The sequence below is a fragment of the Equus asinus genome, chromosome 10 (assembly GCF_041296235.1).
Source record: "Equus asinus isolate D_3611 breed Donkey chromosome 10, EquAss-T2T_v2, whole genome shotgun sequence".
Taxonomy (NCBI): domain Eukaryota; kingdom Metazoa; phylum Chordata; class Mammalia; order Perissodactyla; family Equidae; genus Equus; species Equus asinus.
In genome coordinates, this window is record NC_091799.1 from 81,367,205 (window position 1) to 81,391,500 (window position 24,296).

At 40.5% G+C, this 24,296-nt stretch overlaps 1 protein-coding gene across 12 annotated transcripts in view; it reads right to left on the reverse strand.

Annotated features, from left to right (window-relative positions):
- Positions 1 to 390: 390 nt before the first annotated feature.
- Positions 391 to 24,296, reverse strand: part of RAI14 (retinoic acid induced 14) — a 138,251-nt gene continuing 114,345 nt past the window's right edge. For 4 of the 12 annotated variants that reach the window (XM_014831193.3, XM_070519805.1, XM_070519802.1 and 1 more), the window contains 13 exons: positions 20,830 to 20,887; positions 20,047 to 20,117; positions 18,405 to 18,511; positions 17,600 to 17,778; positions 17,312 to 17,340; positions 16,149 to 16,235; positions 15,156 to 15,242; positions 11,967 to 12,024; positions 9,448 to 9,566; positions 7,252 to 8,787; positions 5,906 to 6,055; positions 2,917 to 2,982; positions 391 to 2,308 (listed from right to left, as the gene is read on the reverse strand). In XM_014831193.3, coding sequence (XP_014686679.1) covers positions 2,231 to 2,308; positions 2,917 to 2,982; positions 5,906 to 6,055; positions 7,252 to 8,787; positions 9,448 to 9,566; positions 11,967 to 12,024; positions 15,156 to 15,242; positions 16,149 to 16,235; positions 17,312 to 17,340; positions 17,600 to 17,778; positions 18,405 to 18,511; positions 20,047 to 20,117; positions 20,830 to 20,887 — 2,625 coding nt within the window. In that variant the 3' untranslated portion in view covers positions 391 to 2,230. The remainder of the gene's footprint in view (positions 2,309 to 2,916; positions 2,983 to 5,905; positions 6,056 to 7,251; positions 8,788 to 9,447; positions 9,567 to 11,966; positions 12,025 to 15,155; positions 15,243 to 16,148; positions 16,236 to 17,311; positions 17,341 to 17,599; positions 17,779 to 18,404; positions 18,512 to 20,046; positions 20,118 to 20,829; positions 20,888 to 24,296) is intronic. The other 8 variants (XM_014831196.3, XM_070519806.1, XM_014831192.3 and 5 more) reach the window with 3 other exon arrangements.

Consider the following 24,296-nt stretch of genomic DNA (forward strand, 5'->3'; position numbering starts at 1 on the left):
GGAATGAATTATCTTTGTAACATGATAGGAGAATGTACTTTTTTTTTTTTTAACCATGTGTATGAATTACCTTTTCAAAAAAGAAAAGAGAAAAAAATCTCATAGGCTTTTAAATAGTTAAAAAGACTACAGATCAACTGAGAGGCAATTTGAATGAAAGAACTGTGACGCAACAGCCCAAAAGTGGCTGATCCTGGGGGCAGAATTCAAGATCAACCCAGGACCTAGGAGATGGAAATGATGTGACACATCGTGTGAGAGACTGCGGGCCACTGCTGCCCGTGGAACATAATGCAGGGTGTAAAAACCATCAGGCCCAAATGCTATTGACCTGATCTTCGAAAGCCATACAGCTATGCTGATAAATGCACCAAAAATCAACAACAGAGATGCAAAATGAAACAAAACTTTATTTTCTGCAATACCTTCTGTAAATTACAAAGGCAAAATGCTAAACTACAGCATATAACTTTTCAATATTTAACCAGAGTACTTGTAATAAATATGCATCCTGAAACAAGATAAAAGGCTACACTTCGTCAGGGAGCCTACAAAATGTCTCAAGTCTTATACTCGGCAGCATTTCTGTGCGGGGCCGGCAAGGGGGTTGTTTTGTGTTTTCTTAAGAGCTGCGACAAAAAGTCCTTTCACATTTCTTTGGAGCATTTTCAAAATTGCTTAACTATGAACAACTTAAGGAAAGTAACACCAAGCATGAGGGTCATTTTCGCTTTGCTGTCGTTGGTCCTCATCCAGTACACATGAACACGTCATCCAACACAGCCAGGCGCCCTCTGAGCCCAGGCAGCCCTGTGGTACGTGGGCCCTGTCAGAGCAGGACGTCACTTTTAGCGATCTACTTTGGAGATTTCTGTATTCAGTTTGCATCCCTCAGTAAGATTGCTGTAAGGGAGGCTGCAAGCAAGTTAGAAACATTTTTAACCTGAAAGTAAAGTGAACAGAGATATCTTCCCCCAAGACCTCGGCTATGCACCATAATGTTTACCATATCAGGATTTTGAGTTTCAAAGTTGAAAAAACCAATTAGTACTAACAGTCCTTCCAGAGATAATTCATGGGTGCTGGTGGAGCTGGGACATTCAAAATATTCAACGGGTAACAAAAAGTATTTACTATATTGAGAAATGTGCTACAGTTCTGAGGACACAAAGGCAGAAAGTCTAGGGGTACTGGTGGCAGCTCATATTGAGATTGGAATACATAACTACCCTTTGCTATAGCTGAAAACTTTGAGGAAAAAGTTGTATTTTTAAAAAGTCTTAAGCATGGTTACCTACAAAATATTTTGTTAATATAGTCTAATGTGAATTTCACTTATTTAGGGGTTTAGATATGAAAACATCTTTAAGAGCCAATAAAAATACTGTAGAGAAAAAAACACTTTTAAAAAACTGAGGTTAAGAACTATGAGGCATTTCTTTTGGCTGTAAACACCCAGTTTACTGTCCCTTGTTTGAAAAACAAATGTTTGGAATTCCTGAGCTTCGTGAATAACAGCAGGAGGCAAGTTTGCATAGAAAATTTGCAATACGAACAATTTACCTAAAAAGGACTTTTAAGGACAATTTGCTTTTGTTTTTAAGCTTCATATTTTAGTTAATGGTACTCATCAAACTGTGAGACTGACGAGCAGAGTGATGAGGTACATAAGGCAGATGGGGAAAAAAGATGGAATTCGAGTTTTTAAATCCACAGGATATCATGATAAAGGGTCCTAGCATGCACCACATAGCTGGTGCCGTACTAATTTGGTTAGAAATTAAATCATGTTTTGAGATTGGAAACCAAAGGCAAAAAGAGCCCCCTGTGCTGGAAAGCATGGCCTGAGCGCAGGAGCTGAGGCAGCATTCACTGCGTGGAGGCATCAACATATCACTCAATGAGGATGAAGCCACTTGGCTGGTCAGGTACCGAGGAGGGTGCCCACCCGCCAGCACCAGGACCAGACTCCTGCGCATGGCTGATCCCAGCTCTTGAATCCGAAGGGATGACAGGGCCTTTCACGTCCGCTGCTTCGAAGTCTCTAAGCAGTTCTGAGGAGGACAGTCTTCTGGGACCAGCCCTCACAAAGAAGCCTTTGGAAAGGGAAGAAGCTAAGCTAGGTCATGGTGCATACCATGAATGAGAACAATGGCAGTGGCCGCCACCAACTCTGGATCTAACACACAGATGGACAGGAAGGGGGCAGTGTCCTGCCAAGGAATCCACTTTACTTCTTCTGAGACTGGTTTTTGCACATGGTAAGGATTTGCTTCAGTACTTTCTGGACATCTTCATCCATCTGACCCTAGGAAATTCAAACAAAAGACACTCACTAGAACCTAGGTTCATTCCTGGCACTGTCTCCTCTAGGGAATGAGATGGCTGGCTGGGATGAAGCCCTTGGCTTTTTCCCTCTGATCTTCCAAAGGAAGATTAGCCCGATCAATTCGCACATTTCTATGAGGAATTGAGTCAAAGGGGGGCCCTGCTTCTCCTCGGGAGGATGATGAGGCTGGGTCTGCCAGAGCCCCCAGCAAAGGGTTTCTGGGGTCTCAGTGGCACAGGTGAGCCCAGCTAGCCCAACCACCAACAGTCACAGGGGCGAGACAGTGCTGCTGGCTCCGAGAATATGGGCATGCCTGGAAAATAAAGCCCGGGCTCCTCCTTCTGATGGGGGGTAGCAACCACATCCTCCTTCATTTCTCAACAAATGATGAGGCTGCTCTGGGGATCAGGGCACGGGGCTCCTGACACAGAACCCAAAGCAAAGCAAAAGGCATTTTAAAGCTTTCCAATGTAAAGGATTCTCCTCGAATTCTTGTTTGTTCTACCAGTTTATGATCTACTAGTTTTGGGGCAACCTCTGCTGCAGTATTTTAGGATACCCAGATACTTTGGGGGCTCTTACCATACCTGTACAGCATACAGAAGATGCATTCTGTAAACCGATATGACCTCCTGGTGTTGCTTCTTGCATTCCTAGGAAGAGACAGTCTGACATTGTTAAAGAGCTTAGGAGACCTTTAAAAAACAAAAACAAAACCTATAAGAAAGCTGTGGTCAAACACTACTCAAGTGATTCCCTCCACCTTATGCTAGCATATGAGGCTTTCAATATTGTAGGTTCACTGGGTTGTATGTTTCTGAACACAGTATTCTTAAGGAAAAAAAAATCTGCCCATTTCCTGTCTTGGTATGTCAACTCTAGAAGAAAATTCATGTAAAAAGTAGTTATTATAATCCCAAATTTGTTGCAAAAAAATATATGTACACATTCTTATACAAATACATGGAGACATTCACACAAAGTAAATAGTGCAAGGAAATATATCCAATGAAAAAAGTGATTGTCTCTGAGTGGTTGAATTACAGATAATTTTTATTTATAGGAAATTTTTCAGGGTTTTCTGTATTTTCCAACTTTTCTACAATCACCAAATATTTATGAATTTAATTAAAAGTATACTCTTGCAAAGAGAGTTATTGATCACCCACTGTACAGACAGTGTTGTATAATCCCCAGGGAGTTCAATTATTCAGCTGTCAGTGTAGCAAGCAGCGAACAGAATGCTGGCACCAATTTCAAATGGTTCCTCAGTACAGCTGTTGATGCTTCTATTTCTCCTTGTTGAACTATCATTCTAATTCTTCTCGGAGACTATGTCAAGATCTTAACTCGGCCCTGAACTCTTCCAAGAGGAGGACTTCCCTCCTACTTCATGAAGAAAATTGAGACTATCGTATACGGATCACTTCAAAAGCCCCTCAATACCCATTCTCACCTCCTTCCTATCAGTGTCACAATATGAGGTGTCTTTCCTATCAAGGACAACCTTTGCAACCTCAGTCCTTTGGAGTTCACACATTAGAAGGTGTGCTTGCTACTTCTCTCTGTGTTGCTGCCTCTCACCTTTTGGTTACCCTCACTCACTCATTTATCTTTATCTCCTGATTGCTGTCTTCCTTTCCGTCCCTGCTTCTGTCATCATTTGGTTGACTTCAATATCCAAGTAGATGAGCCACCTAACACCCTGGCCATTTGGTTCAACCTCAGCTTCAATGATTTGCTCCTCTTTCTAGCCACTCACTCTCATGGTCATTGCCCTGCCTCTGTCATTATTCTGAAATCTCAACTGAAGGGCTCCCAGCCTCTGCTATCCCACCGTCTCCTATCTTTCCAGCAAACCTGCTTTAGGCATCTGCCTCAGCTGTGATTCTTCAGTCCCATCAGATACTTAGCTACTTATTCACTTCTCTAGCAATCAGCCTACTGCAGTCCAGATTCCACCCTGCCATTCCACTGGGATTGTTCTCACCAAGGATACCAAGGGCCATCTAAATGCCACATCCCAGTCCGTGCTGCTTCCTACTCATCCCTTCGAGACTCAGCACAAGCATCACCTCCTGCAGGAAGCCTTTCAAGACTCACCCAGATTGGGTAATCACATTTCCCCTGTACGCCCACAGCATGCTGGACATCTATCAACGGACACTTACCACACTGAGTAGCTGGTAAGCCATCATATTGAGCATAAATTCCATGAGGGCAAGGACTGTGTCTCATTCATTTTTATCCCATCAACACCTTGTATAGTACTGATACATAAGAGCTTATTAAATGCATGTTGAATAGCTGTAAGAATGACTATATAAACTATTGGCACTTTAAGTCGGTAATAACCACTTTTTCAGAAAAATGATCTGCATAACACAGTAAGGAGCATCTTCTCCTCCTGATTATTCCAACCGTGCTAGAGCTGGTAACACAGAGGAACTGGTATTGCTTTGTGGCCAGCAAGGCTAAGAACTGCAGAAACCTGCATTCACCAATATCAAGTCTGTACTGAAGAAATCAAAAGATCCAGGTCCTGTTTGTAAATGGAAGCTAGAGACAGTCCAGGACACATGGACCCTTGATTTCACATGGAAAATGTAACATCCCCTTGTCAACCAAAACCTTAACAGATGTTGTGGTAGGCTAAGCAATGGCCCTCCAAAGATGTCCACATCCTATCCCCAGAGCCTGTGAATGTTACCTATACAGCAAAAGGGACCTTGCAGATGTGATGAAGTTAAGGATCTTAAGATGGAGAGAAAGATTATCCTGATAACATGAGTGGGCCATAAAGGCAACACAAGGGTCCTTATAAGAGGGAGGCAAGAAGGTCATAGGGGAGGAGGAGACAGAAGGACAGAACCAGAGGTCAGAGTATGTGTACTGAAGATGGAGGTAGGGGCCATGCGCCAAGGAATTTAGGGGCCTCCAAAAGCTAGCCAAGGCAAGGGAATGGATTCTCCCCTAGGGCGTCAAGAGGGAACCAGCCCTGCTGACACCTTGACCTTAGTCTAGTGAAAGTGACTTTAGATTTATGATCTCCAGAACTGTGGATGATAAATTTTTGTTGTTTTAAACCAAGTTTGTGTTGATCTGTTACAATAGCCAAAGGAAACTCATACAGATATGAGCGGACTTTTCTGGGTGAAATAAGGAGAAGGCAGCTTCAGATATGTCAATACGCAACTACCAGCGATCCTGGCGCCTAATAAGAAAAAGCTCTTGCCACTGCCAGAGACGGTAATGACTATCGCAAAAAAAAATGGAGAAGGGGTGAAAAGTCAGAGTGGATGAGTGAACAAGAAGCTCACTCCCCTGTCCTGCCAATTCCTCCTTTCTCAGAGATACACCTGACTGACTTCATTGCAGATAACCACTGGAAATTCCACCAGTTCCTTCCTTTGCTCTCACCAAGGAAGTATGCAGGCAGTTGCTCACTGAAGTACAACACTCCTTTCGGCTGGGAATCTTTTTGTTCACTCCAACCTGCCTAACAGCTGAGTTCGTACGTGACCTGCCTCCCCCTCCATCCCCAACCAGGCCCGGGAAACAAACAAGCCCACTCACAGCCAGCTGGTTCTGGAGCTGTTTGACCTGCTGCTGCAGAGCGTCCAGCTGCTGACTCTGCCTCTTGGAGGAGCTCGCTGAGTAGGAGAGCTGCGAGAGGCTGTTCAGGGCCTCCTTCAACTTGGCGACTTCCTTCGACATCTCATTTATCTAGTGAGAAAGGAAAACTGTATCAATAGTCAACAACGTGCCTGCAGAAGCAAAATTTCAGATATTTCCAAGCCTCGACTATAGCTTTTATTAGCCTCTGGGACTTGAGACTTTGGAATAATTCCTTTATTTTTTAAAGAAAACTCATAAAGTGAAACAGATAACAATAACAACATGAGGCAAACCAACAAAGCCGTTGAAGGCCATCACATTCAAACAAGGGCCCTGGATTAAATATTGTGTTTCGGTGCATGACGATAACAGAAGATAGGACGGTGACTTCCTTCTTTTACCTTTAAGAGGAGTACTGTTGAAAAAATAAATCAGAAGCAGGGTTTCAGGTGTCTTTATTTGGAGACCGCTTTGTTTTGTTCAACATTGCTGACATGAGCAATCAGGAAAAAGTTCTAGAACCCCTGATACCCCGGACATCTTACTTTAAAGTGAATGTAACTCGCCCTCCACCTCCCAACTCCCGGCCCCCATGGCTTGGAAGCTCTTTCTGAAACACTCACTACACAATAATAGAAGAGAAATAGTGCTCTAATGAACGCCATTCAGAGCATCTGTCTCAGGGCACTAGGGGTGTAGAGCAGATTCAGGCGTGGAACCATCCTCCACTTCTCTCTCTGCTTTCCTCCTTCCTCTAAAGCAATTCCAGCACCATCTCTAATTGCCTGCCCCCCACATTCCTCCCTTCCTCTCCTATTCCTCTCAGAAGGGGAGGGCCCAGGAAGACAGCTTCTGTACTGACTCAAGGGAAAGCCCATGGAGCTTCGGGAAGCAGGATCAAGTCTGGGAGTATTTGGGTTTCTGTATGATGGAGGAATCTGTCTGGATTCCAAAAGAGTTGAAGTTCAAGATGGGTCACAAATGCTTTTCAGTTTGTGGGTTCACTTCTGATCCCTGACATTTGGCAGAGCTTCTGTAAAATCATTTTTAAAGGGAAAACATGCATCACATATGTGAAAACGCTTTAGTCTAAGGGAAGTGGTAGAAGATCAGTGTTTTTAAAAAATAAATGTCCAACATACTATTCTTAATGTGGCTTTGGGGACAGATAGAGACATGTGCGGAGCTCCTGAGCGTTCACAACAGGTTACTGCTGACAAATGCTAAAAATGTTAACTATAGTAAAAGGCTGAAGGCCCCAGGGCTTACTAGCAAGAACCCAACAGCAATAGAATCTCACCGACCTTCTTATCTTTATCCTCCTCCAGTTTTGAAGAGCTCTCAGAATATCTCTTCATTTCTGCAAGCTCTTCCTGGGCATGCTGGAATTTTTGCAGAAGTTCATTTACTTCCTGCTCTTTGGATTTCAAGACAGTCTGAATATTTTCCTTTTCCCTTTTCATTTGTGAGACCTCACTTCTAACCTGGGTAACCTCTGAATGGGCCTTCTCTTTCTCCTTTACTGAATCCTTTAATTTCGATGCCAACACACTCATTTCACTTTCTAAAGACGACTGGAGCTTTTCATAGGCAGACCTGGGCACCATGGCATCCGTCATCACAGCCTTCTCGTCTAGGAGCTGTTTCTCCAGTTTTGCCACCTCCGCTTCCTTGCTGGCAAGGTGCTCTTTAAGACCGCTTATTTTTTCCTCCATCTCTTTTGCAGTAGTCCGCAGCGTGGTGATCACTTGCAAATGTTCTGTGATGGAGACAGAGTTCTCTTTTTGCGCATCGACCAGCTGTTTGAGCTGGGTCAACTCATTTAACACTTTTGAATACTGAGACTTCATTTCGGACAGTGCCTCTTCCGCCTTAGCCCTGGATACGGTCGTCACTTGCATCAGTTTCTCGTGCTCTGCTTTATGGATATATTCAGCTGTTATGTCTTCTAGAGATTTCCTCTTCCTATAATCCTCCAGCTCGGCCTGGGCTTCTTTGTACAGCTGTGACAGCTCACTCACCTGTTTGTTGAGTTCATCTATCATCCTGTTCATGGCCTCCTTCATGTCCCCAGCCTCATCACTGGCTTCCTGTGTCATCTGACTTTTCAGTGTATCTTTTAATTTCATGATTTCTTCTTGGGCCTCTTGGTATTTCTCAAACAAAAATGCTTTCTCTTTATTCATATTCTCAATAACAGAGCAATATGAACTTTTCATTTCTTCGAACTCTTCCACAGGCTGCTGAACCACTACACCTTTCTCCCTCTCTACAAGTTTCTCCTCTAACTCTCTCACTTTCTCTTTATTTCTTTCACTTTCTTCTAACGCCTTCTGGAGATCCTGCTTTAGCACCTCTATCTCCTCCTCGGTGATGCTGAGCTCACGGAGATGCGAGTAACTATCCGCGCTCTCAGGTGAGACGAGGCCCAGTTTCATCTGCTTCTGCACACGAAGGACTTCTTTCATAGCCTCCTCGTACTTGCTCTGAGTTTCTTTAAGTTTCTGGCTGAGGTCGGAGCCGTTCTCTGAAATCTCTGCATTATTCAAGCGCATCAGTTCTGTCCTTCTGGACTGGAGCTCGGCCTGCAGCTGTTTCCTCTCGGCTTCAGAGCTCTCCAACCTCTTCTGCAAGTCTTGCAAAATCTCTTGTAGTTGCTGAATCCTGGCATCGCTGTCAACAGTGGATTTACTCGAGGAATGTGCTAAGACAGATGGAGAGGAGTTGGAGTCTGGGGGAGAGCTTTCATTAGCTTTGCCCAGGGCTGGGGCCAAGTCAGTTTGAGTGGAATGGTAAGAGTCAAAACTGAGGTCTGCTTCTGCCTCCTTGGGAATTTTGGCCTGGGAAAAAGGCAAGAAGGAAATGGCAGCAAAGGTGTGGTTAGGTGAGCAAGAATGAGAGGACAATCCAGAACTTACACAGGGGAGAGCAGCATGAGCATCCTGCTTGGGTCCTCTCGACCCATAAAAAATACGATCTGGGACATGAGAGTCGGATTAATGACTCTAAGCTTATTCTGTGCTCTGTTAAGACAGATTATTGGTGCCACTTTAAAAACACTGGAAGTGTTTTGGCTGTAAAGCCTCTGACTCAAATTTTTCCTTTGTTTCTCATATTATTCCAGTCGCCAGGAGGGGTAAAGGACTTAGTATAGCTATTTCTTCTCAAGTTCTTAAATCTGCTAAGTGATCCGCTTTACTAAATGAACGGCTAAGTGATCCACTTTACTAAATGAACGGCTAATCATATATATAATTTTTCATATTATAAATATAATACTATGTATAGAATTACATATAATTTAGCAATTTACAGAAATAGAGTTAACAAATAACTCAAGCAGCAAATAATTTGGAACTATAAGATGATTAAGGCTAACTATTAAAAAAGAAGAAGAAACTTAATGTAGATGTTTAAAACAAACTATCATCTGACTAACCCTGAAAAACCCAATAGCTTGACCCTACACAATAGTCGGTGGTAGCAATCTGTTTACCTACCTGTAATTTATCTTGTAATTCCTTATTGTGTAAGGTAAGAGAGGCAACTTTTGCTTGCAAAAGGACAAGAAGATCTTGTTGGTCAGCTTCAGAACTTATATCCAATAAGCTATCAGCACCTGGAAAAGAGAAAAGCAATTTAAAATAATATTTAAAAAATTAAATGGTTATTTCTCTGACCTCTAACAGACTCACTTTCTACCCAATCAAGTTCTTCTTCCTCATCCTATGAACCGCCCCCTGCCCACCAGCAGGATAGAGGAACAATTCTTAGGTACCAAAGTTTCCTTACTGGGGTGTTCCTAGCACAGTACTAGATGCCTGGCTGCATACATGCTGATCTGAAAACTGATGGATTTGGTCATACATTTTCCATTCACTGGATTAAGTGTTATACCTTGGTTGTTTATTGTTCCTCCCACACCTAACAAGTTCCATTTCTGTGAATCCTTTTAGAAATAGCTCTGGAATCTGGTTCACTTTTTATCCCCACCACCATTACTCTAGTTCAAACTTTATCACCAAACTTGGAAACTCTGCCAACAGCTTCCTACCAAATCTCTCTCTCCTCTTCCTAGTAAAAATGTAGCCTGCACAACACTGTTTGACTAATCTTCCTAAAACACACTGTGGGAGGGTCATTTCTTTGGTTCAAGTGCTTTAATTGCTCTTTCTCCAAAAATAATTTCCAAATTCCTTTATCTGGATTAAAGCCTCTGAGATTTGGCCTCAATCTACTCTGTCAGGTTTATGACTCATGACTTCTTTCTCTAGATTTTCATTTTCCTCAGATTCAAGGTTTCCATCATACCTTCTATATTCTCAACACGGCTGACTCTTGCATTATTTATCCATACGACTGCCCTTGCAGCCTATCTCTGGCCAGATGACTTAGGCATCCTTCAAGACTTATGTCAGGCTGTGCCTCCTCCTTAAAAGCATTCACTGACCACCCTAGCATGAAATGGTTTTCTCTTCTCTGAATCCCACAGCAAACACGGTTGCTAAACCACCACTTTTTGACATCCTACTGGTTACCAAGCTGAATTAGCCCCTAAAGCAATGCTACTCAAAGTGCTCACTGAGGCACGACAGGAGCTTGCTCCAGAATTTTATTCAATGTTCCGCTTCCTTCATCCAAAAAGTCTTCCTATGAAAAACAAAATGTCAGCTGGACAAAACAGTGCGCTTAGTGATGTAGCTGGATGACTTTCTGGTGCAAACTCCTTATTTACTGTAGACTGGCAACAGTTTACAGACCATACTCTGAATAGCACAGATCTAATGTTTTTACTGTTACGTTTTTTATTTTGTCACAGCCATTTAACGCAAAGATGAAAACATTAATCTGAACTTGGAATGATGCAAAATGACATTTCTTCATAGAAAAGCTTACTTCTGACGTCTGGTGCCTAGCCACAGCTTCATGAGTCCCCTGATAGGAAGGCTGGTGAGTTCGGAATGAACCGGGGGTTGGGGGGGCGTGACTATAATTCTAAGCCATAGGAATTATTTCTAAGACACAGTGGATGGTTTTTAAAGTATCCAATCTAACAATTGTTCAGTTATGTTAACATTGCTCTCCGCCAGGAATTAGAAAATTTAATATTTCTAAATTCTGTAAGTTGAAAGCTCGAAACACATATGACATGCATAACAGACTAAGAAACTGGATGCTGGAACAAAAAGGGGCCTTTGAAATAATCTACCCTACATTATAAATTGATTCTGAAGGTACCGTACTACATTCTTAGAGGGTAAGCCACAGGATAGACTCATCAGACAAGGAATTAAACCCTGTTTTGATGAAGACAATGTGACGTGTATGATTTCATCAACGCTCTATCTTTGCAGGTGTCTACTTAAAATCCAAAGTAGAAATGTTACATTGTGGCAGCCCTTGAGATCCTCAGTTGACTCTCCCATCAGGAAATAACCTGCAGCTCAGCTGAAAGGAGTGCTGCCTGCTGACAGCCTGCAGCCGGCGGAGCTCATCCCCAGATAATGTTTTCAAATGTGTAAAACAGAATGCACAGGCTACAGTAATTTAAGAGCTTATTTTGTAATATACCAAATAACAAGATCCGGCAGCAGGTCTAATAACTGCCATAATTTTTAGTAGAAATACTGTAAATGACATTTCAAGATATCTGCAGTAACATTAAGGTGACCTGACATTCTCCGTGAATTCTCTTGGTGTCAAAGTCACTGGTCTGCTAATACCACCGGGGGTTATTGCCTGTATTCATAACTGAAGGAAGTGCTAACATTTGGTTAGGGACAAATGAACACAGAGATACATTATTTCACACCCCAGCTCGGAGACTCCTGAAAATCCTGGGGAAGCTTCCGTGAAGCACAGAGAGCTTCAGCCTGTGCAGTATCGGCAGGCCTGGGGTGACACGCCAGGGTTCTTGACCTCCCTACACAGAGGAGCCCCCCTTGGCCTTTGCTGTCATTAAATGGACATGTAATAGAGACCGGTCAAAGGAACAAAAACAGACGCTCCTTCATCTTACCTGTAGTGCTGTCACTTAGTCTGTCTTTGTTTTCCCGTATAGAACTGATCTCAGCCTGCTGGGACACAAAAATGACTGAAAAGAATGTTCCTCAAGGTAACATTCCACAAAAGAATCAAGCAAATTTTCCTCCTTGAGTTTACATAGAACAGAGTTGGTGTTATCCTACTAGAAAAAGAGCTAGAAAATCTCAAGGAAAGAAGATGATACTTGGGGCTGGCCCCATGGCCAAGTCGTTAAAGTTCCAAGTGCTCCGCTTTGGCGGCCTGGGTTTGCAGGTTTGGATCCTGGGTGTGGACCTACTCCGCTCGCTGGCCATGCTGTGGAGGCATCCCACATACAAAAAATAGAGCACAGATGTTAGCGCAGGCTAATCTTCCTCAAGGAAAAACAGAGGAAGATTGGCAACAGATGTTAGCGCAGGGCAAATCTTCCTTGCCAAAAAAAAAAAAAAATTAAAATATAAGTAAATTAAAATGACAATTATTTACTAAAATATAATTTCTAAAACATTAGATGCTCCAGAGGGTACATTATCAAAATATTTTTCAGAAATTTTATCTAGTAAGTACAATACAAATATTGTTTAAGATTATAATAATTTTATGTAATAGCTACCTTAGAGGGCTATGTCGTAAAACTTGAGATGGTAAATACTACTTTCATAATTAAGTCCAAAGAAATTTTATCTATCTGGGTAATACATTGATTAAAATACATTAAAAGTACTTTCTAGCTTTATCATTTTATAAATTATCTGCTATTATCATGTTGTTATTAATATTTCTAAGAGAAATGGTAGTAAATGAGAACTGCCAGGGAAAAGTAATTTTATAAGAGAATAAAAATTTTTTATAATCTTGGATTGACAATTGATCCTCTCAAGATTTCCTCTAAACCTTTGTCCCTGAATATCTGTTAATATATTGCAAAAATTCTTATAACTTCAAAGCCAGACTCTCATTTCAAAACAAAATACACTGCCTTGCCAGAAATTACTATGTTTCATCTAGGTGAGCCACAGACCACGATAAGAGAGAATTTTTCAGCAAAGGAACTTTCGTAAAGGCCCACATGCTAAAAATAAAGTGGCTTACTTTTGGCAAGTGCTTATCTTTATGAAAAGCTTTTTTTCCACTTAAAAAATATATACTTATTTTTATTTTTTCAATTATATTAAGGTACAATGCATCCATTTAAAGTTTACAATTTGAGGAGTTTTGACAGATATAGACCCATGGAACCACCCAGCTATACAAGCATCATCAAGATACAGAATATTTCTATCACCTCGAACAGTTTCCTCAGGCGTCATCAGAGCCAGTCTTGCCCACCCCATTCTCAGGCAACCGCTACTCTCCTTTTGGCATCTTCAAGACCTTCTATAAATGGAATGTCATAGGATATTAATTTCTTTGTGTCTGGCTTCTTTGACTCAGCATGATGATTTTCAGACCCATCTATGATGCTGCTTATACAGAACTTCCTTCTTTTTTATGGCTGAGTAATATTCCATTGTATGGATATATCTCATTATCTTTATCCATTCACTTGTTGATGGACATGTGGATTGTTTCCAGTTTGGGGATATTGTAAATAAAGCTGCTATAAATATTTCTGTGTAAGTTTTTTTGAGACATATGTTTTAATTTCTCTTGGGTAAACACCTATGAGCGGATATCTAGATCATAAGTTAGGTGTATGTTTAACAAACTATCAAACGGTTTTCCACAGTAGTTGTGCCATTTTACATTCCTAGTAACAGAATATCAGAGTTCTAGTTCCTCCACATCCTCACAGACAATTGGTATTTTGAATCTTTTGAAAGCTTAGCCATTCCAAATGGTGTCACTTTTTATCTTTTAACGTTTTTATTTTTGTTTCTTAAGAAATGAAAATCTTTTTTTTTTTTTTTTTGAGGAAGATTAGCTCTGAGCTAACTGCTGCCAATCCTCCTCTTTTTGCTGAGGAAGCCTGGCCCTGAGCTAACATCCATGTGCCCATCTTCCTCTACTTTATATGGGGGATGACTACCACAGCATGGCTTGCCAAGTGGTGCCATGTCCGCACCCGGGATCCGAACCAGCAAACCCTGGGCCACCGAAGCAGAACGTGTGCACTTAACCACTTTGCCACCAGGCCGGCCCCTGAAAGCCTCTTTATAATCTATTTCTGAAAATCATAATTTCTGATATTCTTCTTAGAAGATTTTAGGGTACTAACTCTAAGAACATAACTTCCTTCCCCTGCCTTGCCTTGAATAGATATTCATCCTAAGAGTTGACTAATAAAATCTGGTGAAAGTGAGAGAAACGATAGGTTGATAGAATCTTCGCAGATCAATGTGCATCCAAGTTAAAAGAAAATTTATCTTTAGTAATTCTTATATGGGGGAAATAAATATATAATATACCACTGGAATTTCATTTTAATAATTATAAATTTTACTTTCTTTCCAAATATAATTTCCTAGTGATTGTTAGGTAAACAGATATTGAATTGAAATATGCCCCTATTCCTTAAAATACTTTCCAACCACAAATCTACAGAATCAGGCGGAATAAGACCTAATGCATTTTCTAAAATTTCTAAAATAAATACATATTACCTTTATAATCAGGAAAAACTTTAATTAAAAAAATACAATTACTTCTCAGTAAAACATCAGAGAATAACAAAAATTTCTTTCTTTTTAAATGAAGGAAATGAATTATTACTTAATGAATATAGTTTATTCATCCTACCGTTTTTCATTTTTTAAATTTTTTTGTGAGGAAGATTCACCCTGAGCTAACATCTGTTGCCAATCCTCCTCTTTTTTTTGCTTGAGGAAGATTAGTCCTGACCTAACAGCCGTGCCATTCTTCCTCTACTTCATATGTGGGATGCCTCCACAGCACAGCCAGTGAGTGAAGTAGGTCTGCACCCAGGATCCAAAACTGAAAACCCCAGCTGGCGAAACAGAGTGTGCACAGCCTTAACCGCTCAGCTACGGGGCCAGCCCCTCATCCTACTCTTCTTTGTATGAAGTCCATGCTAGGAAAAATAATCAAGAGGTGCTTCATGATGAGAAGGTTGTGAACCTATCACTGAGAAGTATATTCTGTTTCGCCCAGTGTTATAGCACTTAAATCAAGTCTATTATGTATCATAAAATTCAATAGCAAAATTGAACACAAAAGGAAATACCTTGAAAGGTGCTTCTGCAAAAAATATTGATTCCTTTCCCGAAAGTGGTGTTGAAGTTATTGATCTTGGGGAAGACATATCACTCAACTAAAAAAACAAAATGAAAACCAGTGATAAAGAATGTTTCCTCAAAGTCTTTTCTTCTCCAGTGCTGAAGAATTAACCTATCTATCTAACCAATGCAAATTAAGTCAAGGGTAATCTATTTTCAAAGTAATTCAGCTACCTCAAATACTTTTTCCAAGTTTGCAGACTATAACTAAGTAACTTCACTCCTATATTTACTAGAATCAATTTCATAAATCCATGAAACGTTTATTGTAGGTTACAAATATTCTTAATGAATATGCTAACATATTTAAAATTACTCATCAGATGAGATATTCCTGTTAACTTTTTGAATATGGATTATTCTTTTTATGGCCTATGATTCTTTTAATAACAAGCCTCAGCCTGTTTTTATTGCCATTTCATAGATATCCATGCTTCCTCCACTATGCTGTAGTCACTGTAAGCTCAGATATGAAAGCTGCTTTTAATATTAGCCAAACTTAAATGTAATTAGAAAGGCAAATATATTTTAACAATGTTTTTAAAAACCAAGTAAACTTCATTTTCAACCAACTGCCTCACCAGCTATCCATTCTCCCCTGCTTTACGAGAACTGTTAATATGAAGAACTAAAAATAGATTGAGCTTATTATCTTAAGGAAAAAGCATCTGTCATAAGATTTTGAGACATTTTTCTTTGAGGCTTTCTAAAAAGATACTGTTCCATTCTTCAGTTTTGAAATAAATAAGAACCAACATTATTTCCACACTAATAATCAAAATCCTTCATACCACAAATTGAAATTTAAAACCACTGAAGACAATTGTAAATCTGCATTTAAGGATCAGTTCTAAACCATTTCTTTTTGGCCTAAACACAAAAAGACAAAATTATGGCTTGGTTGTTGTATGCTTGCTCATTGTTGGTTTGCTCATTTTTACCTGGGTAGGACTGACAGGAGGTGGTGGAGCTTTGCGTTTTTTTGGAGTTCCACTTCTTTCTGAGCTTATTTTAGAGACTTGATCATGCTGAAAGTTATCACAGTCCAAAGAATGGAGGTGGGTTAGTTAGGTTAGTAAAGTCTGGGCAAACAGCTTCACCAAACAATGAGAAAAACCTCAACAGTTCATGCGTTTCTTACTTTATCCAGATCTGAAATCTGCTACCAACATAAAAATAAGTAATATGCATGCTCCAAGTTTTCTTCCAGCAGCCCATGCTTTAATAGCAAGAAAATAAAAAACACAAGACAAAACCAAATTAAGTTGGTGTGGAGAACTGGGAAAGTAGAGGATGAGGAGTTGTGTACCACAATTTAGAACTCAGAATACATTCATAGTCTAGCTTTCATCTTAATGCAAAGCAGTGATATTTCCCCCATCTTGGCATTACTTCCATTCCTTTTCTTAAAGAGTGTAAGTATGCGGGGGAGGGGGGAATGTCATCTCTGACAAATAAGTAACCCAGTTAGTACATAATAAATTCAGTATTGAGTATTTGCTGTGTATAACTTTTTCAAGAACCTTGATGTATAAACAAATAAAACAGCCAAACATACATCCTGTTAATAAAGTAAACAATAGCGACTATGTTTTTAGAAAAAACTCCAAAATAACAGGGCAAACTTCTCAATTTCTATCTGTGTAACACTAATGACATTTTAGAAAAGCCCCAATCAAAATAAAAAGAAAAGCTAAATCTCTTATTTTCATTAAATATGTAACATTGCCATGGATGTAGTTCTCCAATCCATGAGCTATTACATGCACTTGAAATATTACAAGTATTTAAAAGACTGTTATTCATTCTCAGAGTTTAAACCACAAACATTTTCACACCAATTGGAAATATTAGTACACTTCAGAAAAAGATGAATCTATAAGTAGCAAGTTTAAAGTTACATGCTTTAGAAAAAGGGTAAACCATTTAGTAAATATTTACCACTTTATAACAAGGAATCATTTATTCTAAAGATATTTCACTCAAGTGTTTTCAACATAGTCTTTGTCACTTTTCTAGTGGACCACAGAGTGGTTTAATCAGAACATTTTCAAATTCCCACAAGGAGAGATGAAAAAAAATCACCTCCCCCAAAGATAAATACCTGCTTTGGTTTTGTTGGTGTCTTTAAATCTATAGAAGGAAAAGTGAAAAAAAGAAAACTATAAGAATCATAATGACTCATATCCACTTTGGGTGGCAGGATTCACTCACACTCACTCACACACACACCCACCCACCCACCCCATACACAACATTTAACACTTCATTTTTCTTCAAGAATATGTTTAAAAGAATAATAAAACATATCATACTGTACAAATTCCTTTATCCTTTAGGGAAAATGGAGGGGATGAACTTAAAACAACACTGGTTATTTTCTTTCACATACCAGCATCCTGAGAGATTTTTGATAACAGAAGGCTTTGAATTCCTGCCTTTTCTGAGAGTTTGGAATAATGTAAGGCATTGTGTCCAAGAGAATCTGCAAGATTTAGGTCTGCACCCTTTTTAATTAAGGCTTCCACGATGTTAGAGCTGCCGATCTCACAAGCCAGCATGAGAGCAGTTCTAGAGAAAAAAAGAGGCACTAAATTAGTACTAACAAATGTGAAAACTCTTTCCTGGGAAATCATTTCATCTTACAAACAGGGACAAGAAGATTAAGTGCCTTTAAACCTGTACTATACTTAATCTTCTAGGGAATTCAAAATGGAATGCTATCAAGGTGAAATTAAGTAGTTTCTTTAAAAACTTCAGATTAAATCAAAACATTAAACCATATTAGGTCCAATAACATAGACATAATCTTCTGAATATGATGGAATTTAATATTGGCACAAATCTTGTCTTCTCACCTCAAGCATTTGAAAGTACCCATACATTTTATTAGGACTACTTTTAAAAAGCAACCGATATGTTTACTTTTATTCAATTTTGCATGAAAAGTCATAGGAAATGGCCCATTCACTTTAGTATTTAATAATCTCATCACTGATTCAATGATGTTCTCAGAGGTCTGGGGAAAAATTTTTAAGTGGAAACAGATCCTTGATTATCAAAAAAGGCAGAAAATAAAAAAGTAAAGAAGTTAAAACCACTTTATAACAAATGATCTAAAATACAGCTGTGATATTTTGAAAGACTCTCCAGATGTGGGTATTACTGAAATCAGATGATTTCTAATTCTATGGTACCTTCCATTTTTGTCCCGGGAATTTACATCCGCTCCATGATCCAGGAGAAAGTGGCAGACCTCACTGTGGCCATTTTGTACTGCAAGAAGCAGTGGTATATTCCCATCCTAGGAGACAAATTCAGATTAAGACTTGAACTCAGACACCAAATGCCAGAATGGCAAAGGTCTTTGTTGTTTCTACATTCATTCCTGAATTGTCCTGCTGGTCTTATATTTGACTCACCATGAGAGGCTGTGCCCCAATAGGGCTGCCATTACATCTTAGCACAACTCTTTCTGTGGAATTCCACTGACTGTTAGCTTTTCCTCAGGAGCCTCAGCCATCGGGCTGCTTGCTCCCTTGGCTATCACTCAGTCTGGTGATGATGTGAGTGAGAGTGGAACACAAAGTATGTAAAGGCTCAAGGCATGTGTACCACATCTACTGAGGGATGGTTTTGGAGAAATGCAGGACTGGTTTCATACGGCATCGGTCATTCCCACTGTCCCCTAAGCAGCTTCTTCTGAGTGAACTACAGGTATCCCACCATGCCACTACTGTCTTCTCGGAAAGCATACCCTTTCATAATCTTACTAGGTATCAAAACAGAACACAAATTAGTTTGTCTTTTACTGACACATGACTAGATAAAGAGATCGATGGAAAGAATGATTTTTTTAATATGTTACAATATGACAACTGGCAATTCCTTTGGAACAAAAGAATACTAGAGCCCCATCTCATATACCAACTACATAAGGTGGATTAAGAATCAAAATATTACAATATAAAACAAATGAAAAAATACTAGAGGAATACAGAGGTGACTATTTCCATAATCCTAGGGTGAAGGGGCCTAGCTCAAATGACACAAACCTTAAAGAGAAGCTTTTATTCTGCTCTTTCCTTGAACAAAGCCTACAAATGGGGTCAACAGTAATTTTTAAGGTAGATGTATTCAAAAGGCAAAGGAAAAAAGTAAGCCATTATTTTAATATACAATTGCTGCTTAAGGATTATTAAGGCTCCTCTTAAAGTAGAATTTCAGACATTAAAACCTTATCTCTGTAAAGTTATCCTTTTTGGTTATAAAGTGCTGACATTCAGGGAGTGTGAATTTATTTACAGATTCATATGCTCACTTCACAATATCTCCATCAGGTATAAGTGTATGCTTAGCAATTCCCACATTACAGCAAGAAATTTAACCCTGGAACTAGGAGGAACAAGCATGTAAATTTATACTCACAATAGCCCAGCAAGGTTAAAACAGGCTAGAAGCGGTCTTCAAAGCTGGGAAACCCTAACCAGGAGTACCCAAGGAGGTACACACAGTGCAGGATGAAAACAATAGAACTTCCACTTAGATTTTTTAGTTTAAAAAATCAAGAAATTAAGCCTAATTAATCTTTAAGTTGATGGTAGACTACATATATATCCTTAGATACAAATACACATATAAAGAATTTGCATGGGGCAAAATGTTTTATTAACAACTTAGGGACCAAAGATGGATAATACTTAATTCCATTTTGCAGAAGAGGATGTAGGTTGAAAAGCAATAGAATTGTGCCACATACTTAGGTCTCTAAAGTCTTAAGCACACAGTGCTCGAAAAACCAGTGTTCATCTCCACCTCTAGTGGCCACCTGGTACTTACCAAATCCTTGAGGTTTATGGGGCTTTTGTGCTCACAAAGAACCTGCACAGCTTGAAGGCAGCCCTGTGCCGCTGAGGGGAGGAAAATACAATACCACAGCTGATCACAAAGCTACTCTCAGAACGGGGTCATCAAACACTTCCGGGATGGAAAATGTCGTGTTCTACCCAGTTTGCACGCATTCCCTCCAGTTGCATTGGAGAGAGATGCTGTCAGGAAGGTTAAGTAAGAGGTGTTTCAATTACTGTTTAATTTTAGTGTTATTCGGCAACTGCCTGTTGCCTTTAGGCAAACGTTTGATCCCGCTTTTCATAGGACTTACCTTCTCCAAAACTAGCGCTAAAAGAAATTTGTAAATCTAATCATCCCAGAGTTCAGTTGTCAACGTTTTGTCACTTGAAGCTGTGTGACAGTTAGTAAGACAAAACGAGAAATAAAATTGATTGATGTTCTTTATGATCCTCAAGTCAAAAAATCTGTACCACACATTACTGGAAATCTACAAAGGTTTATGAATATCTCCTATATAAGAACCTTAAATTAATTAAAATATAATAGCCATGACAATTTTTACTACTTGTTTGGTGGGGAATTGATGAATTCTAGATGTATTCCTTGGAAAAACTCTAGACACTTTGCAAACTGAGTAAAATAAGAATGTGTAGGAATGATGACAGATAGTAGCAGCAGGAGTAATATGGTAAGCTTAGCGGCTTGAATAAGGAAAATGAAAAGTTAGTGTTTCTTATGGCAGGAGAAGACAAGTAAAAGAATGAAAGTTACCTGCATAATGTAAAGCTGTTTTCCCAGAGCTGTCAATACTTTCAGCGGGGCATTTAGACTACAAGACAAAAATAAACAAATACATGCAATAAAATTCAGTTCCTCTTTTTCCTTCAAGGTGTGATGCGACTTATTAGGAAGAGTAGAAACATGAATAAGTCTCAGTTACCACACTCCAGGGGCCTACAGTCCCTGATGGGGAGGGAGACCCATCTCCAGGTAATCATGACACAGGCAAACTGTCACCCTTTGTTGCTTTGACGGTCCCTCCTCTCACTTACGTTGTCACTACATCACCACTGTGTCATCCCCACCAGCTAACAAACACGCTCTAGGATTTCTCAGTTTGATCCCACCTTTGATTCTCCCCTTTCACAGAGCCAACTGCTTGTTAAGAATTGCCCACACACGGTCCATCCTTCCTCACCTCCCATTCATTCCTGAACCCACTGCAGTTGGGCGTGTGCCTTCAAGACTCCACAGAGATGGCCTTAGCCAAAGTCACCAACAATCTTCATGTTTCCAATGACAACAAACACATTTATCCTCCCCTTACAACCCCTCACCTGTCATCCACTCCTTCCCCTTTCCAGTACCCCATCCTCAGCTCCCAAAGCACTGCCTGGCCCATCCTATCTTGGCTTTCCTCCCACTGCTCTGGCCACTCCTTCTCCTTTAGCCAAACATAACACTTTGGGGTTCCTCGGTGCCCTCTCTCTAAACTCTCTTCCTTGGTAATCTCACCTACACCCATAGCTTGAAATACTATCTAGAAGCTAATGACTCCCAAATGTATATCTTAACAATAATAACAAAAATATCGCATAAGTATTAACTATTATGTGCCAGACGCTGTTCAAAGAATTGTTTTCAGGCTCCTAAAACCCTAGTTAGATACTATTATTTAGCCCAATTTTCAGATGAGAAAACTCAGGTACAAAGAAGTTAATAATTTTCTCAGGTCACATTAAGTGGCAGAGCCAGGATTCGAACGCAGACAGACTGGGCTAGAGCCTGTGTTCTTATCTGTAGACGACAGGGCTTATCTCGGAGCACCAGGCTGGATAATCCACTGCCTACTTCACATTTCCATTCTGAGTCTCACGAGCACCTCAGATGCAGCACAGCCAGAACTTGTGCCTGCCCTCCCCGACGCCTGGCCTGATGCTCCGAGACCCCTCCCCGTCTCTGTCAACAGCACCACATCCATCTAGTCAATTAGCCAGAAACCAGAGTCGGTCATCTTTGATTTCTTCTCCTCCTCCTCCCACATCTAATTTACTATGTCCTGTCAGTTCTGTCTCCAAACACAGCCCGGGTCTACTCTCTTCTGTTTCTCCACTACCAGGACCTGGTCTAGCCAGCACCTTCTCACCTAGACAGCTACGAGAGCCTCCCAGTGGGTCTCCACAGTTCCGCCTTTTCACCCTTTAATCAATTCTCTGTACAACCAGAGTGATCTTTTAAAACTGTGAACGTCACTGTTTACTTACAAGCTCTTTGCAGTTCCACACTGTACGTAGAAGAATTACAGTCTGCCCATCACGACACACGAGGCCTCTACCCTCTACCCTTCTTTCTCTTCCTCACTGCCTTTGCCCTAGGCCCACTCACTGGCTTTCTTTCTTCCATGACTAGTGCCTTTCCTACCTTAGGCCTTTTGGACTTGCTGTTCTGTCTACTTGGAATGCTTTTCCTTTGGCTCTTTTCATTGTTGAGTTCTCAGCTTAAATAGCACCTCCTCCGGGAGGCCTTCCCTGAACATCCACCTCTCCCTTCTCTCTCACGGTACACTGTTAATTTTTTCTTAGTGTTGTGCAATTTGTAACATGTATTTGTATAATTGTTTACCAGATTGCAAGCTCCACCAAGACAGGCGCTGCTCAGTTCATGCCTGACACAGTGCCCATGCCCAGGGAACACTTGCTAGAAGAAAGAGTGAGGGGAATAGTGGGTTCTCAGGGGAGGGAGAGAGTTAATTTGATTTTAAAGGCTCTCAGGAGGCTCTGTGTGCCTTGTCTTGAGCAGACAGAACTTTGAGAAGTATCTCCTGCAGACACATAGTAAGAGCAAAGGCCTAGAGAGGCCAGAGAGAGGAGAAAATGCAGAGGGTGCAGTGGTGAGGTGGCAGGAGATAACAGGGGTCCCCTCACAGAGGGCACAGGTTGCCAAGATGAGAGATGGAGAACTGATGAGAGAGACAGAGGACATGGAAGCCCCAGGTTTAAACAACTATCCCGAAAGAAGAACAGCATTCAGACAACTTGGAAGCGAAGGGAGGCAAGAACAGGCCACACTGGAGTGGAATGTCTGTGCGCCCTTCAGTGGTGAGAAGAATGGAGATCAAGTTACGACTCACCACGCTGTGGCCTAATTTTAGAACAGCACGAGGAACAGTTTAAAGGCTTCAAAGATTCCAGAGAAAAACCAATCCATTTGCATAACCAGATATAAAATTACATGAGAGGCTAGAATATCTGGTCCTTGCCCATGAGGATTTCCAGCTCATCAAGTTCATTCTTCCTTAAAATCAGAGCCAGATGCAAAGTCTGGATGGCCAAGCCAGGATGGGAATGGAGATTTAAAACACGAGTAAGTTTAAAAAATGGAGGTAAGACCAAGAGTGTGGAGGGAGGGGACTTGGGCCAGCCAACGACTGTCATTCATCCAGAGTGCCCAGTCCAGAGGAGGCAGATAAGAAGAGTTCTATTTTCATTGGTTTCAGGAAGAAGCCTCATAATAAAAATAATAATCAGAGATGTTGATCTATTTTTCTTGAATTTCGCTTCAGACCTGTTAAGGTTAAGCATTCCTGGCATTGGCGGTAGCTTGCATCATGTAACACAAGACAAGAAGCCGTGTGATCGACAGAGCAGGACCAGTTGAAGAATGTGACCACATTTCTGTATTAGAATTGCAAAGCCAAACTAAAGCAAGACACCGGGTCGTAGCCAGTGCTCCGAAGGCCGAGACAACAGCTCGACAGAACAGACAGTACTCCAAACAGATATTTTATTGCTCTCTGCTGTTCTTGAAAACAGCCAGCTTGCATTTTGACTGGAAACAGCTGGATGTTACTGAACAGACTGCTATTGGGTTTTCATTAAATATTCATCTTTAAAGATGAACGGAAGTCATCACCCGAAGTAATCATTATAAACTTCCTGGCAAGGTTATCAAACCAGGGAGTTGGCTTAAAATTATAAAGAAGAATAAAACCAAGAACTTAAAAACCAAGAACTAAAAGCTCATCAAGTTATATTCAAGGCAATAATGGTTGAAATTCTGCTTCTCAAGGAGAGTTACATTCTACTAATGATTGAAAGAATACCAGGATATTGGAGAGCCTATATCGTAAGGATCTCCAACAGCCCGGAAAAAATTAAGAACTATTTGAAGGGCATACGTCCTTCTGAAAAGAAAAGGGGCTGAAGAAAGGGGAGAAAAAGGCTGGATCCAAGGAAGAC